Raw genomic sequence first — 16,843 nt, forward strand, 5'->3', positions numbered from 1 at the left:
TATATATATATATATATATATATATATATATATATATATATATATATATATATATGAGATCTAATAAATATATTAAGTAGATTAGATAAGACTCATTCAGTATTATTGACCTAAAATGATTAAATAATATTGTAAGAGATTTTTGTTGGTGCAATTATCATATATTAACTGAATATGTGACTAAATCTCGATAGTTTGATTACGTTATAAACAATATATTGCATTGTTGTTATTATCTTGTTAATTTAACATATAATCGATAAGTTGTTATATTTGTTGATATTATTTGATATTTTTTTCTTTATCACATAAGTTACAGACTCATAAATCTTATAAATATATTTGATTATATTATAATATTTTTTAATATCATATATCAATAAAATATACGGGTAATTCGGTAAAATATTGTATTATTATTATTATCTTGCTAATTTAATATATAAACGATAAGTTATTATATTTATGGAACTGATAATGAAGTTGTGCTTGGGATAGAACTTGCACTTAGATTTTTCTTATTTGGGAAAAATGGTTAAGTGTAAAGTTTAGAAGGGAACAACAAGATAAAAAAATGAGGAAAAGAAAAAAAAAAGTAAAAAATACATTATAATTTGTGTTAGATATAAACTTCTGCAAAAAAACAAAATTAAAACTCCCACCGTTAACAACTTTTATAGACAACTCACTAGAATAATCTAAATAATGTTAATTTGGAAAGTTATAACCTCGGGAAAATAACTCCTACTAATTTCTTTTTACTGTATTTTTTTGGATATTTTTTGTTTTTATAACATAATTTATTGGTTCTAAAAATTCTATAAATACATACACTATTTCATTAGTCATCAAAAGTATTCAAATTGATCTTGCTCCATATATAAAGATTCACACCTCGAATCTTAATAAGAATAATCTCAATCTATTATTTTAATATATTTTTTATCTCAAACTTTTAAAAATAAATGAATATATTTCTTTTAACTTAAGGGAAACTTTTCATTTTCAAAACTAATATTTTAACTAAAACATGTATACAAAACAGACAACTTAAACGTATAAAAATTATTGGCACATTAAAAAGTTTGGCAGAAGTTTGAAAAAATATGTCAATTCATGAAAACTCGTACAAAAATAAATTCTAACTTTACATAAAAATTTAGTGACTAAAATATATTTAATTTTTTTTAATTCGTTGATACGTCAAGTGATAAGGAATGCTCATGACTTATTAAAGATTTTCTACAAGTTAAACCACAAACTAGGAAATCCAATTGAATCACATGTTAAACAATATCATATATATTTATTGCACAAGATATTGACTTTTCACTATATTTACTTATAAATTGGATGAAATTATTGCGTATACACATTTTTTATTTTATGCATTATAATTTATATAGTTAAACTAAAACTTATTTATTCATTAAATGAATTTGTATAGTTAAAATATGTGAATTATTTTTCTCTAATCACGACTGAAAATTACAAAAAACAACATTTAAATTATTTAATGCATGTTATTTTTAATCTAATAAATATTTAATATGTATTTTTTATATAAAATTTAGATGTTAATATTTTTATTCGTAAAATATTTTATTATGACTATATAGCACAAATTTAAAAATATCTATATAGCAATTAACCTATGTAATTAACAAATGAATAATGTATAATTAAAATATTAACTTGTGCAATAATAACATATATCTTACATATTTTTATATTCCATAATTAATAGTCTATTAATTATTAATTTTTTAAGGATTTCTAAGAAAAAATATTTTTATATAATAATACTTTATAAGATATTTTAAGAAGAGACATCAATGTGATTTGACATCGATGAGATTTGACATAAGTAAATGATAAATAAGTTCATATAAAATAATAAAATATTATTTTCAATTTAAAATTTTAAAATTATATATTTATGAATACTTTCATTTATATATTATTCATCTTATTTTTTTTATCTAATATAAAAATTTTAACTTGAATTTCTAAATAATATGGTTCATCTACTTCAATTATTGGTATTACTTCATGATTGTCTTTAAACGAAATGAAGACCATGTAAAATTTGAAGATTAACTATTTATTCGAAAATATTCAATTATTTTCAATCACATAATCATGGATTTTGTTTTTTCAATACTATGCAAAAGGTTTGTCCCCGAATATTGGAACAGTATGATCCACTATGCTGTTACTTTTATATATATTTTTTAAAATTTATAGTTAATAAACATAAATCAGGTGATATTGTCTCACGTTTTAGGTATGTTTTTAATACGAGTCTTGTTAAATAATATTTATTTATCATGTATTTCTAACTTCACACAGAATATAATTAAATGAAAATTTACTCCCTGAAAAATTATTGTGCGAAAGAAGTTGTGAAAATTATGTATAATGTTAAATTTGATTGATTTGGTTACGTAGCAAATTACTGTGATAATGAAGTATTTTTGGTCACATTACTATTGTTTTTATTGTACGACGGTATGATATAAAATACAACTAATTATATCTTAAATGTTTACTCCAGTGACTATTAGACTGATTATTTATCGATTTATAGAAATTAATAACATACCAAACTTTTTGTGATTTAGTAAAATATGATTAAACACGAATTCAGATAAAATAAATGGATTCATGTCTATTCAATCAGAATCCACAGAGATAATAAATTGTATTATAAATAATACAATTATTAATGTATCCTTTTTTACTTTTCGTTAATTATACTTAATATTTTATTGATATCTAAGGTTTGTTTGAGAGTCAAATGTTTTGTGTAAATACAATCTTCATTCACTTTAAAAAAAGGCAAATAGTAGAAAGGAAAAAAAATAAATACTTTAGAAATGAAAATTAAATAAATTTGTGGAATTGGAGTTTCTTAATACCTCATTAATTCTGTATTAAGAATAAATAAGTTTAGTTTTCTAAATCATACTTTTAGTAGAAAGTGTTATTGTTTCCTATTTTACGTTGTTTTGCAATCAAGATTGATATTTCAATTTGTTCAAATTGAATTATTCACATAAATTTGATTCTCGATAGTGAATTTGATATTACAACTTTATAAATTATAAGTACTTGTCGACTAAGCTACTTATCAATTCAAATATATTCTGTAGAAGTTATTTGTATTAAATTAAACCTTTATTTTTTGGGATTCATAAATATCTTATAGGTAGAGATTTTAATGTTATACGAGGAAAACAATTACCTACAAATCATAATATTACACCAATATTAATTTATACTAAGGTAAAACATAAACGCGTTTGTGTGTACCTTTTTCTTTTTAACTATCTACAAATTAATTAAATTTTAAAAGTAATAATTAGAAAAATCAAATTAAAAAAACAAAAATATGTATATAGTTATAAATATAACTAAAATAAATTTTAGTTATTAAAATAAAAAAAATATATTATAAGTAATATTGTGTGAATAATATTATGAATAGTTATTTAAATTTGAAAAAAAAAACATTTATTAAAATGATAAAAGAGTAAATAATTATTTTATATTAAATCATTATTTAAATTCAAAAATATAGTTAATAAAATAATAAAATTGAAAATTAATTTAAATAATAATAATTAAAATGGTAAAATTAGAAAAAAAAAGATCAAAAAAAGTATATCATCTTTATATATAGTTATAGATTCTAGTTAAGTTTTCAGTTTAAAGGTTCTGTATTTATAATTAAGACAGTTTTTTTCTACTTTTAGAGTATAATACCACAAGATAAATAATATTTACAGTACAACTCTTTCTTATGTAGGAGTGTAATGTAACTCAATCTACTTAACTTATGTCATTAAAAAAATACACATGTATCACCTATCTTAAAAGTTAGATAATTTATTATTAATAGAATATGTTACATGATTAAAAGATAAAACTCAACAACTCATTTCCATCCAATAATATTTCCAACATATTATTTCAACACGACAATATATACACCTAATGAAATATAAATATACAAATAATTAAAGATAACTCTTGACCAAATCAAAATCATCTTTCATGTGACTAAAGTACACTAAGAAAACTTTCAAACAAAAATTATTTAGGGATGTCAAATTTTTTTATGAGTATACAAAAATTTTAAAAGTATCAAATATATTAAAATTTAAAAATTATATATTAATTTATATATATAAATATATAAAAGAATGCGGAACACCAAGACCCTCACACACCATTAAGCGGAATCCCTCCTAATTGGTCCAAAATCTATATAATATTTAAGAAAGACTTATTTCAACTCCTTCCTTTAATACTCATATTTACTTCCTTTTATTTCAACTAAAGAGTTTGGTTCAAAAACAGTTGAATTTTGAGTAACTCACATCTATATAGTTTCCATATATTAATAGGTAAAAAACAATTTCATATTAAAACAAACTTCACGGAATTTACAATTTATTTCAAATGGCAACATCACCGAACAGAAGAGTAAGAAGCAGAAAGGTTATAATTTTTGTTGGAACCCTTCATCTTCTCCTATTTACATACTCAGTCCCTCGTTCATCACCCCATCCATCTCATGGAGGAAAGAAACGCGATGTGCCTCCTCCACGCACCACGTCATCAAACGAATCCCTTTCTTGGGAAGAGGCATGGACCCCACAATGGCAACTGGTATAATGCTAGACCCTTGGATGGGAACCACGTGGACGGGTGGGCCCCACTGGTAGTCCACGTGGTTGAATCCGAGCCTTCCCCATTCAGATACGAACATAGTGGTGTAGGTGAGTGGAGGCGCAAAAGGGTCTTCTCCATTATTCAAATGCTCGCCCTTCAAGTATTTGTCAAATTCCACGCCTAACTTGGCCTTCGCTTCTTGTATCAGCTTCACCACACCAACCGTTGTTGCATTTCTAAGTGACTCACACGAAGCCGTGATCGTCACTGGGAAGAAACAATTGCCGTAGAAGCCATTGGGCAGAGCTGGGTCCAACAGTTGACGGCAATTTGCAAAGAAAACTAGCTTCAGTTCCGTATTTGGCTCGAATCGAATGGCTCTTGTTCGACTGGTCCAGCATGCTGCTGCAACAATCTCGAAGGTCGAGCAATTGAGTCCAGTCACTTGTTGAAATTCTCTTTTTAGACGGTTGATTTGATCCAGGGGCATGTCTATGTTAGCATGCTGTAGTTTGTAGTCTGGCATTTGAGGAGGAGCGAGTGGTGTTGATGGTAATGCAGTTTTTTGGGGGGTTTGAGAAGGTGGAAAGAAGTTCCTGTGCCACACTGGTTCAATGCTAGGTTTCTCAAGATCCCTAGCTAGTTCCCCTACTGCATTTAGAAACTGTGCAGCACCAAGACCATCGCATATGCTGTGGCAGAATACGAGGCCTATCACAAAACCCCCGCAACTAAATTGTGTCACCTGAAGGAAATTGTTTAAGAAATAGATTTAAGCCACACCCATTTTCATAAAATTGACTTTAAAATTGAAGTTTTCATCTTATTTATATATTATAATTTGATTTTATATATAGTTAATGTGAAACTTTTAACGCATCTTTTTCGTACTGAGTTATAAACATCTCAAATATTAAAATAGAATTAATGAGTTGATGTGGAACAAAATCTCTCGCATAAATCAATGTTCAATATTGCACTTGGCATGGCATGTACACTCAAAACTAATTGCATCAACCATCTATTAACTTAATGTTACGATGTTTGTGTGAAATATAATTATAGATTATTTACCATTTTACCATGAGATATGATGAGTTGGTCTATAAATGAAAAAAAAGGTTCTATTTCTGCTTAGTGGGATCTTTTCAATTGTACTAACACCATCTCAAAGTTTATGAGAATAATTGAAAAAACCAAAACAGACATAGACTTTTCATTGTTAATGTCTTGGATAAGTTTTTGTTATAGTTGATTGATTTTGATCAGTTGATTGATTGGTTATGCGTGTAAACACTATGAGTTGCTGTTTGTTGATTTTTTTTTTTGTTAAACTTGAGCCATTAAGAAAAATGTTTTTTTTTTATGAAAATAGGTAAATCCGACTTCTATATTACCAGAATAAGCAGATTTAAAAAAAAATTAAGAAAATAAATAAGTTAAGCAGTCCTTAAAAGATTTTATACGAAGAAATCCTATATTTCTAGTCCATTTCAGTTTTGTTATATATGAAAAGTTGAAATGATGTATCTTCTAAATGATCTCAACGCGTTAAAATCATTTATCTCGATACAACTTCAACGATACCTATGTTGAAATCATATAGGGATACCTTTCTTCAACTTTTCATATACAAAAAGCTGAAGTTTGTAGAGAGACACGAATTTATTTACAAAATATATGACTTTCTGGTATAAAGTCGTGTGAAACAACATGATTTACTTATTTTTTAAAAATTTGCCTTTGTTAATATAATAAGTAGATTTACCTACTGTAAAAAAAATGAGAAATACAAGGTGAGAATGATATATACCTGCATTTGCACGAGGGGTTGGATGCCTTGGGTCTCGGGAACAGCATCAGGAAGAAGATCGTGATAAGGAATAGAATGAAGATCATCAAAGAAATCAAGAGAGTGAAGTGTGCAATGAGAAGATGCTTCAACATACCAGACTCCATCACCTGAGCACTCAATTTGAAGGCACCCTATTTGCGATTCTTTGAGTCTCCCCGCAAGAGGGTAATAGGGAACGAGTGCTTTGGAGAGGGCCTCTTTTATCACCCTTGTTGCTTGAGGACCGTGTTTGAACACATGCAAGGTTTGAGCATTGCATCTTAGAACAGGTAACCTATCGATCACTGACAAATCTAGTGTGCTCAAGGGAGTCTCCTTCCCTGGCTTAACTAGGCCTCGATTTCTTCTTATCACACACAATTCCATGATGCTGTGCTCAACAAAATGGATTTGCTAATGTATGATCGTGTACTGTCAATAGGCTTTGTATTTATAAATCAATAGATTCATATTTTATGTTTTGTGCTCCTTGGCGTTTAAGTCTAAACTGTGTTTGGTGGGTGTACAAAAGAGAAAGTGAACTGTTCTGTCAAGCATACACGCACATAATTTATCAATTGAGTAACAATATATATATGCATTATAAAATCTTCACATTTTGTCTTTTTGGGAAAGATCCAGAGAGGGAGTGCATGTGTTATTTTTAAAATGATATCATACAAATAATGTTAATTTTGTTATGCATTACTTAAGGTTTAAAAATGGGGCAGTTAGAGACTCCTTTTTTACGTTAGTGTTAATTTATACATGAGTTAGAGACAGAAGAAACATATAGTGATTTCTTGTAAGTCTAAGGTTAATGCACGAGTAGCGCTGGAAAAGAAATAAATAATTGAAGTGCACTGTTAGTAAAAAAAATAGTTTGTTTGAATTAAACTAATATTCAATTAAAAAAATTCGCAAATTTCGAAATGGTGAACAAAAAATTATGTATAAATAATTAAATTTTAAAATTTAGTAAAAAAATTCAAATTTAATCAAATTTCAAAAAGTAAATAAAAAAATTAAATACAATCGAATTTCGAGATAAACAAACAAAATTTCACACATAATCAAATTTTAAAATCCATTAAAAAAAATTAAACTTAACTAAATTTTGAAATTTGATTTAAAAAATTGATACAAAATGGTAAAAAAAATCACGTATAAATAATTACATTTTGAAATTTAGTAAAAATAATTCAAATTTAATTAAATTTCAAAATTTAGGAAATAAAAGAATTACACAATCGAATTTCAAAAGTCGATTAACAGACACAATTTCACACATAATCAAATTCTAAAATCCGTTAAACAAAAAAAATTTAAACTTAACCAAATTTTAAAATTTGATATAAAAAAATTATACATAGTTGGATTTTAAAATCGAATTATTAAAAGAAAATTGACACTTATTCGAATTTTAAAATTCAATGAAAAAAAATTATATTTAACTAAATTTTAAAATTCAATAAAAAAAAAATTCATACTTAACTAAATTTTGAAATCTAATATGCTAATAATCAAATTTTGAAACCCAACAAATAAATAAAAGTTCATATATAACCAAATTCGAAAATTCGTTGTAATGGAAGGACAAAAGGAGATGCAGGTTTGAGTGTAGCAGCAGACAAGTTCAGTTTGAGAGTGAAATTGTGGGATTGTCCTAGTCAAGGGTCAAAGGTTAATTTAGCCCTTTTAAACTTTTTGGGGTGCAGCAAGAAAATAGTGGGGTGGAGGAAGAAATCTCCCACTTGAAGCTCGGTTTGTTGATCTTTCTTCACGTGTTTTGTTGTAATATCGATTGGGCCATCTCTTTTTGTGTCTTGGGTTGGGTTTTGTAGCTCTTCAATCTTTGTGTTGGATAAAAATAAATAGATAAATGTTTCGGTAAAATAAAATAGAAAGAATCCTCCTCATTTGTCAAATGGAAAAAACAATAAAAATATTATTATCCTTAAATTGCACTCATACTTTTATAATTCTATAAAAAATAAATATCCAATTAAATTAATAAAAGGCTTGAAATGTGATTATATATATTAAAGAATTAAAAATTAAAATATCATTGTGTTTTCTTTGCAAGATATTAAAGTATGCTAAAGACTTTTAAAGTAGTAATTTGAAAAATGAAAAGTTTGAAAACCAATTGGACAAAACGAAATTAGAATACCAATAAAGTGTGATGTTAAATTTAAAAAGAAAGCATTGCATTAAAATAATATAATTAATACTCTAATAATGAATGTAAATTTAAGAATCAAATTTCCTTATAAATCAAATGTGATATCGTAGATAGAGCTATAAGTATCTACGTAAATATTCGTCTCATTTCTATCCAACTTTTTAATTTTTATTTTTGTTATTCATCACATTATTCGTAACATTTTTATTCTTTTCTCTCCTTGTTTTTCTACTCTAATGACTATAAGTTCGTAATTTTTCCGATAAATAGTGAATTTATACCTGTTCAGTTTAGAGTATTTTATTCTTTGGTGTTCAGTTTGGAGTTTGATGCCATTAATCGCAATAAAAAATATTTTTCCCTTATTAAAATCTAAAGTTGGTTTAATTTGTTAAATTTAGTTGAGATTGCATCTTTAAATTAATTCCAATTATGTTTTTATATTAAAACCTCTTTTGTTTTTTGTTAAAAAGTGTAAGGATTAGTGTAAATAATTGAATTTGATTGGTTGTTATATTGTAAGATTCTTTAACACAATTTATTAAAGTTTTGTGTTGGTTTATTTGGAGTATTTCAAGTTGTATAGTATTTATTTTGTTGTATCATTCCATTTCTTATAACATTTAAGCTTCCTAATAGCAATATACATATAATAAGTATTTCGGAAGGAAATAATTTTTTACTTAAATATTTTAGTGATTTCTTCGATACATTTATTTTATCATTTAATTTTTAATATCTTTTATTATTTAAGTCTTTGTAATATAAAATTATCATTTTAATTTCTATCAATACAGTTTTATCATTAAGTGATGACATGACATACGAAATATTATGTTATCAGTTTAATTAAAATTAAAATTAATATCCCTGATATAAATACTTTTTCTCTGAGATATATTAGTGATCCCTCTAGTACATGTATTTTACAATTTTGGCATCACAGCCGAGATCCTCCCCCAACCCTACCGAAACAGTTCCTTTTATTTTTATAATGAAGATTTTATTGTTTATTGTCATCAAGGTTTTGTTATTAAGTGATAACATAATACATGAATTTCATGTTATCATATATAGCACATGCTGTAGTGTATTATAATAGTTATCTTATTATTTAGAGGCAATACTCTTTCGAAATAAAAACAAAAGAAGGTAATACTTTAAGGACCAAAATCATATATATTTTAGGACCAATATTTCAACTTATTAATATTTTACATTTTATAACATTTTTGAAATATTATGTTATTTATACAAATTTAAAAACTATAACTATTTTTTAATTTCATTTCTAATTTCACACTAACTGAGAATAGAGCTGTCAAAACGGGTAACCCGGCTCGATCCGGTCCGGTCCACCACGGGTTGGTCACTTAGTGAGTCAACCCAACCCAACTCATTTATCAACGAGCTGAAAAAATTCAAACTCGGCTCGACCCACCACGGGTTGGTGGGTTAAACGGGTTGACTCACTGACTCGCTTAGTTATAAGTTTTTTTTAAAATAAAAAAAATTACATTTTTTTCAAACTCAACCCGGCTCAAATTCATGGTGAGCCGGGTTGGTTCGCGGGTTACAACCCATTTTGATAGCACTACGTTTAACCCACCAACCCATGGTGGGTTGAGCGGGATTCGAATTTTTTCAGTTCGCTAATAAGTGAGCCGGATTGGGTTGGCTCACTAAGTGATCAACCCATGGTGGGCTGAGCTAGGTCGAAGGTTACCTGTTTTGACAGCTCTAGTTAAACAGGTTGACTCACTTAATTATAATTTTTTTAAAATAAAAAAAATTATATTTTTTAATTCAAATCTAAATAAATTTCACTCTAATGATGTTAAACTTCAAAGACAGTTCAAAATAAAAAAATTATCATACAATTCAAGCGTAATCCAAAAACAAACACAAAAGACGGACAAATACGTTTTTAATATTGATAATTTTTGTATCACTTGTCCATCTATAATATTATAGTCTTGAATAGATAATCTATAATATTTTTCTCTCTTTTAAATTTTTTTTCTTCTATCCCATCTACAATATAATAAAGAAATGCTAACTAATAATATAGAAACATAAAATAATAAATAATTAAATTAGATTAGGGGAATTGGTGAGTCAACCCGACTCACCACGGGTTCAACCGGATGAGTCGGATGGAAACTAACTCACTTACAAAAATTATATTTTTTTCAAATCCAACGTAGTTCAAACTCGTGGTGAGTCGGATTGGTTCACGGGTTACAACGACATCACTAATTGAGAATGCAGAAAATAGTTAAATTTATTTAATGTTCCCTTCATAAAATAAAATATTAAGATTTTTAAATTATTTTCGGTCATAATCATTGAAAGACGTATAAATTTAAACATACAAAGTACTTTTGAAATCATTAAATAAAAGATAGAGAAAGTTGAAACTTATGTAATTTATATATATATATATATATATATGTATGTATATATATATATATGTATGTATATATATATATATGTATGTATATATATATATATATATGTATGTATATATATATATATACATGTATGTATATAATGGAAGGAAAACAGCAAAATAGAAGAAAGAAATATGCATGTTGGGTGCAAAAGTAATGAAGTTTGAGTGAAACATATATTAGGTACGCTAACTCTTTATAGTTGGGTGGAGTTTTATTTGGTTTGCTTCATGAAAGATAAGGTTGGTGGAGTCATAGACCAGCTGGTTCGATTTTAATTTTTTCATTTTAAAATTTTAATATATATTAAAACATATTTAACTTTCTAAACATTATAAAAATATTTAGCATATTAATTAATATTTTTAATTGAATAAATTAACCAAATTACTTAGATAATTTATTGGCATGCAATTTTGTGTTGTAGTTAGATAGAAGATGAGTTGTTAATGAATATATTTTTTTATTGCTAAGAATAGGAGACATATTTACCCCTATGTAATTCTCCTCCACACAATTCCTAATTGCCAAGCCACAATAACTGGACTTTAATTTTGTTTTATTTAATGTCTAATTCAACTTAATTTAATCATCAACTTGTGTTTAACTGGATAATATGGCTCCCTCAGCAAAGCACAAAGTACATCTATTTTATTTATAAAACTAAAACTCTCAGCATCACAACATCGAGGAAAGTGAAAGTCACCTTATTGTTATTTTTTTAACTTGACCAAATTTTGAGTTGATTGCAAATTTATATTTTCAATAATTTTTAATTAAAAATGAATCATTTTTTTTTCAAAGTCTCTAAAGATTTTAAAATTTTTAATTGAAATTTTAATTAAATTTTTATAAAAAAATATTTCTTCTATAATTTTTTTTAAACTTTATGATTTGCCATTCAAAATGTAACATCAGATACTTAATTGAAAGCAAATTCAATAAAAAAATATACAAATTTTAATTAGTTAATACAATGAAAAATTTATAGGAAATATTAAATTAAAAATAAATAATTTTATAAATAACATAATGTTTAATTATGTTGTTTTTTTATTTTCTAGATGAAAACACGTAATGAAAATTTCTACAAAAATTTAATTTAAAATATTTAAATTTATAATAAGTTTAAATTTTGATTATGTTAAAAAATAGAAAAACTTGCTGACATTAAAAGAAATACAATTTTTTAATATAAACTAAGTTAAAAAAATTAAATTTATAAAATTTGTGTAATTTAATTTACGTTTTTTTTTCTTTATTTTAACATGGTCTTTTAAGTCACAACTTCCGTCACATTTTTAATGTTCTTTTTTATCTCTTAATTATGTCACTATTTGATTAGAATGATATGTGTATATCCATGGATCGTACTAAATTCTCTGGTTAAAATAATTTGACATCTTTAGTGTTTTCTAGGTTCACCTTACTTACGTGTAAGCTAATAATATTTCTTTTTCATATATATATATATATATATATATATATATATATTAATATACAAGATACATTTATTATTATTGTTAACACATACTAATGGTATTAAATTTAATACCGATCAAGAAAAGTATTTTATTGGATACGGTATAATTTATTAACTAATATTATTATATTTTAAATTATAATAAAATTACAAAGATGTACCATCATTATTTTTTTATCTAGATTAATAATTATGACAAAATGGATTAAGGGTATTCAACTTTAAAAAGTAAATAAGAATGAAATTAGGTGATTTAACTCATCATTTTGTCTATTTTTAATTCGTTAAAGAGAATAATCTTACAAATGTTTTCTTTTAAAAGAAAAAAAAAAGCATTCATAAGATGTATAATGTAATAGTGAAAAAAAATTTAAAATGAATATTAGAAGACTGTATATGTTTTTATTAAAATACCAATAAATTAATATGTATTAGTTTTAGTCTTAATCTTAATGAAAAACAATATTCTGAAATATGGTAATGTTTAGAAAAAGGTGTGTCAAAGTTTTGAGTCGTGGACTTGGTGGTTGTATGATTGGTAGGTTGTTGTAATTGTTTTCGTGACTCCGAAAAGGAAATAAATAAATAATAATAATAAAAATGCAAGACACACTTTGTCTCTAGCATGGAATGACTGGAAGCCCCCGGAGGTGTTGCAATCAGCATACGTGGCGTGGGGCCCAGAGGAAGTAATGAGTGTTTGGTGGCTGAGTGATGAGTGAGCAAGTAACAATAATGAAACCAAAAATTCACTTCAACCATTCTCAGACACCGTACCATCTAAATCTATCCACGCACACCAATCTCCTCTAATCTCTATGTTCTCTTTTCTTCTTTTGCTTTCTGCAATGGAAGACGAGCCTTTTCTCACAACAACAACACTCGCTTCCCAACGGGCCGATTTCCACTTGCAATCTTCCAAGTCCTTCGACGACGTCACGGCGCCACGCGCCGCCCGTAACGCCGAGATTCAAGAACACCTCTCCCAACCCTCTCCCTTTCACTCCAAGAAGAAAAAGCTCAGTCGTTGCAAGACAGCACCCGCCCTGGTTAGCATGCGAGACCTCAAACCTAAGATGCCCGAAGTCCCCAAGCCTCAGTCCAGTTCCATAATCCGCCAAGGCATGTGCTTACTCGCCATGTACCTCTGTGTGGGAGTCGCCATTTACTCTTTCAACAGGGACAATTTCTCCGGCATCGAGACCCACCCCTTGGTCGATGCCCTTTACTTTTGTATAGTTACCATGTGTACCATAGGTTACGGAGACATCGCTCCCTTGACCCCGCTTACAAAGGTTTTCGCTTGTGTCTTTGTTCTGGTGGGGTTCGGCTTTATAGACATACTCCTCAGTGGCCTTGTCAACTTTGTTTTGGATGTGCAAGAGAACATGATCCTCACGGGGCTCCAAATGGGTGCAACTGGGAGGGAGGGCTTTTCTGCCCGGAACTACATCGTTGATGTGGTGAAGGGGAGGATGAGGATCAGGTTGAAGGTTGGTTTGGCGCTTGGGGTTGTTGTGCTTTGTATTGGGATTGGGTGTTTGGTTTTGTACTTTGTGGAGGGCTTGGATTTGGTTGATTCTATTTACTTGTCAGTCATGTCTGTCACAACGGTTGGGTATGGGGACAGGGCGTTTAAGACACTTCCCGGTCGGTTATTTGCTGCTATTTGGTTGCTCTTTTCAACTTTGATGGTTGCACGGGCTTTCCTCTATTTGGCAGAGGCCAGAATTAATAGAAGGCATCGCAGAATGGCCAACAAGGTGTTGCAGAGAGAAATTACTGTTGAGGATTTGCTTGCTGCTGATATCAACCACACCGGTTTCATCAGGTACCAATCAAAGTTTTAATCTGTCACAGTTTCATCACGATCTTTAACATGCTAAGAAATTTTATAAAAATGCGATTGATGTTACAACAACTGCACTTGCTATATATGCTCGCCAAAAAGGCTAAAAAATTGATATTGTAACCGAAATTGCAATTATGAAAAAGCCTTGTTGCCAATTATCACGGTTTTAAAAGAACAGCTACATCCGCAATTGAGAGACTGTAACATCGAGATCTTTTTGACTTAGTGTAATTGCAGTACAAAAATTGTGTCTGCATCAGTAATATTTTGCATAACGTTAGACATTTGATGAAACCGCAACTGCTTTTCCAGTCACTGATACATGTTAATTTACGCTCTGCCTATTGTCAATTACAAGTAAGCAGAAGTAGAGATTGTTGAGTAAATTGATCAAATGGGGCCTTATTGTAATTATTGGTATCTAGTATTCGTAGGAAAATAGCTCCAAATGCATAGGATACCATGATTAGGATATTCTAATCGAGTACAACGCACCGCAATTAGCTAACACCATAAAATATGTTATGATTCGTGAAATCAAGAGGCATACTAAAATATTTTTAAGAAAAATATGAATGGTAGTCATGTGCGGAGATGACTATAATTTGATTAAACATTGTGGTTTTGAGGGAATTTTTTTTTCTTTACTTGTATACTTTCATGAACTGTCATCTGTTTTGGAAAATGTCACTTTCTAAATAAAGATAATACTAACAGTGTTGGATGTTTCATGCATCATGCGGAGTGTACAGGTAGGGGCAGAGAGTGTGAGTCATCAATGAATTATTTGATATTTTATGTGGTTATTATTTGAAAGGATTATTCTGTTAGATACCGTTCTTACTATAATTCTGTATCTGCCATTGTTCTTCTCCTTGGCTTTGTTTTCAGCAAGTCTGAGTATGTAATCTTCAAGCTGAAAGAGATGGGTAAAATACAGGAAAAAGATGTGTTGCAAATTTGTGACCAATTCAGGAAGCTTGACCCTTCTGACTGTGGGAAGATAACACTGCCTCATCTCTTAGGGGGCACTTTATGACAGAGTAAAGGCAAATCAGCTGGTGTAGGAATGCATAATTGTTCCAGTACAGAACCTTGCAAAGGGTAAAGCACCATTTTTGAACAAGGAAGAACAGGGGTAGACCATCCACGCTGAAAAAGTTCAATGTCGATAAAGCCTTTTTCCTTATGGGTGATAGTGATTGGATTATTTGGAGCACTAGAAATTACATCGATCATAGAGTTGGATGCAGTGCCTGGATCAATTCTGTGTCCTAAAATCACACGTCTCTAACATGAAATTAAAATCAATTATGAAAGAATTGAATTTTGTCCTAAACAAGTATGTAAATCATAAGAAAAAAAGAAAGAAAGGAGTCAGCCATTGTAAAGTCATTCAACCTGTTACAGGTATGAAAATGCAGATAGGAAAGGCCAAAAATGCATTATCACAAGTGTTACTTGTTTTGTAATATAAAAGTATCCATTTGGATATCTAGATGAAAAAACACTACTAAAAAGTACTTGTAAAAATGTCATGGTATACTAAAGTTCTCTTCTTTTAAATGATGCTTTTTAAATCGATGCAGTTAAACATTTAAAGCTATTAATTATTTATCAACTGACTCATTGTTAAAATAAATTAACTCACAATAATTTTTATAATATAAAACATAATTTATTGAACCAGTCATCTAAAATGGGTTTAGTGAAAGTGACAAATATCTTACAACGTGATTGGTTTATTTATAAGCTTAATATAGAACTGGGCATAAGTCACAAATCATGTTTGAAACAAACGTTACAACAACAATTAAATATGACTTATTACTTACGATGCATCTGGACACCCAGATAAATCACGTGAAAACAACTTATCATCAGTGAAAAACGTGAAAGATAGAATTATTTGTTCGTAGCTTGACTTGAAAAAACCCGTCAAAGCTGTGGAGCCAAACGTGCCACAACGAGCCATATTCGAGGGCCGAAAAATCAGAGACAACACTTGATTCGGCCACACTTTTTTTGATGTTACGTGTATTTTAGTTATACGAAAAAGAAAGTGCAGTCTCTTTTGTCTTAACCTAACAGTGGATGACCTTTAACTGCCTCCATATTAAGCTCAAACAAATCTCTTTTTTAGTTGATTTTCCTGTTATCACAGTTATATTAATTAATTTTTAACCAAAACCTTATTTGACTTCCTTCATTCCTCGCACTAAGTTTTTGTTGGGAATCTAAATAGTGCATGTCTTACGAAAAACTATATAAAGGTGAAAACACATTAATTCATAGTTTTAAAGTGTTGGAAAAAGAGTGATGTTAGTGAACTTTCTCTTTGATAGACCCATCATAT

The 16,843-nt window shown here is 28.3% G+C and overlaps 2 protein-coding genes across 2 annotated transcripts; one reads left to right on the forward strand and one right to left on the reverse strand.

The window, feature by feature from the left end:
* Window positions 1-4,441: 4,441 nt before the first annotated feature.
* LOC108328443 (acyl transferase 4) lies at window positions 4,442-7,018 on the reverse strand. The gene is made up of 2 exons (XM_017562314.2): window positions 6,494-7,018; window positions 4,442-5,425 (listed from the first exon to the last, which is right to left on the reverse strand). The coding sequence occupies exons 1-2, from the start codon at window positions 6,899-6,901 to the stop codon at window positions 4,544-4,546; spliced, it is 1,290 nt and encodes a 429-aa protein (XP_017417803.1). The 5' UTR covers window positions 6,902-7,018; the 3' UTR covers window positions 4,442-4,543.
* Window positions 7,019-13,369: 6,351 nt separating this feature from the next.
* LOC108326808 (two-pore potassium channel 5) lies at window positions 13,370-16,053 on the forward strand. Its single transcript, XM_017560374.2, has 2 exons — window positions 13,370-14,466; window positions 15,379-16,053. Exons 1-2 carry the CDS (start codon window positions 13,454-13,456, stop codon window positions 15,524-15,526), a joined length of 1,161 nt encoding a protein of 386 aa, XP_017415863.1. The 5' UTR covers window positions 13,370-13,453; the 3' UTR covers window positions 15,527-16,053.
* Window positions 16,054-16,843: the final 790 nt, after the last annotated feature.

This window comes from Vigna angularis, chromosome 2, assembly GCF_016808095.1.
Source record: "Vigna angularis cultivar LongXiaoDou No.4 chromosome 2, ASM1680809v1, whole genome shotgun sequence".
Taxonomy (NCBI): Eukaryota; Viridiplantae; Streptophyta; class Magnoliopsida; order Fabales; family Fabaceae; genus Vigna; species Vigna angularis.

Bases quoted from the DNA above. Each gene is read 5' to 3' on its own strand.
- LOC108328443 (XM_017562314.2), bottom strand. From the start codon at position 6,901: ATGGAATTGTGTGTGATAAGAAGAAATCGAGGCCTAGTTAAGCCAGGG. The intron at 5,426-6,493 runs GTATATATCATT...AATTTCCTTCAG, and splicing joins AACCCCTCGTGCAAATGCAG to GTGACACAATTTAGTTGCGG.
- LOC108326808 (XM_017560374.2), top strand. From the start codon at position 13,454: ATGTTCTCTTTTCTTCTTTTGCTTTCTGCAATGGAAGACGAGCCTTTT. The intron at 14,467-15,378 runs GTACCAATCAAA...CTTTGTTTTCAG, and splicing joins AACCACACCGGTTTCATCAG to CAAGTCTGAGTATGTAATCT.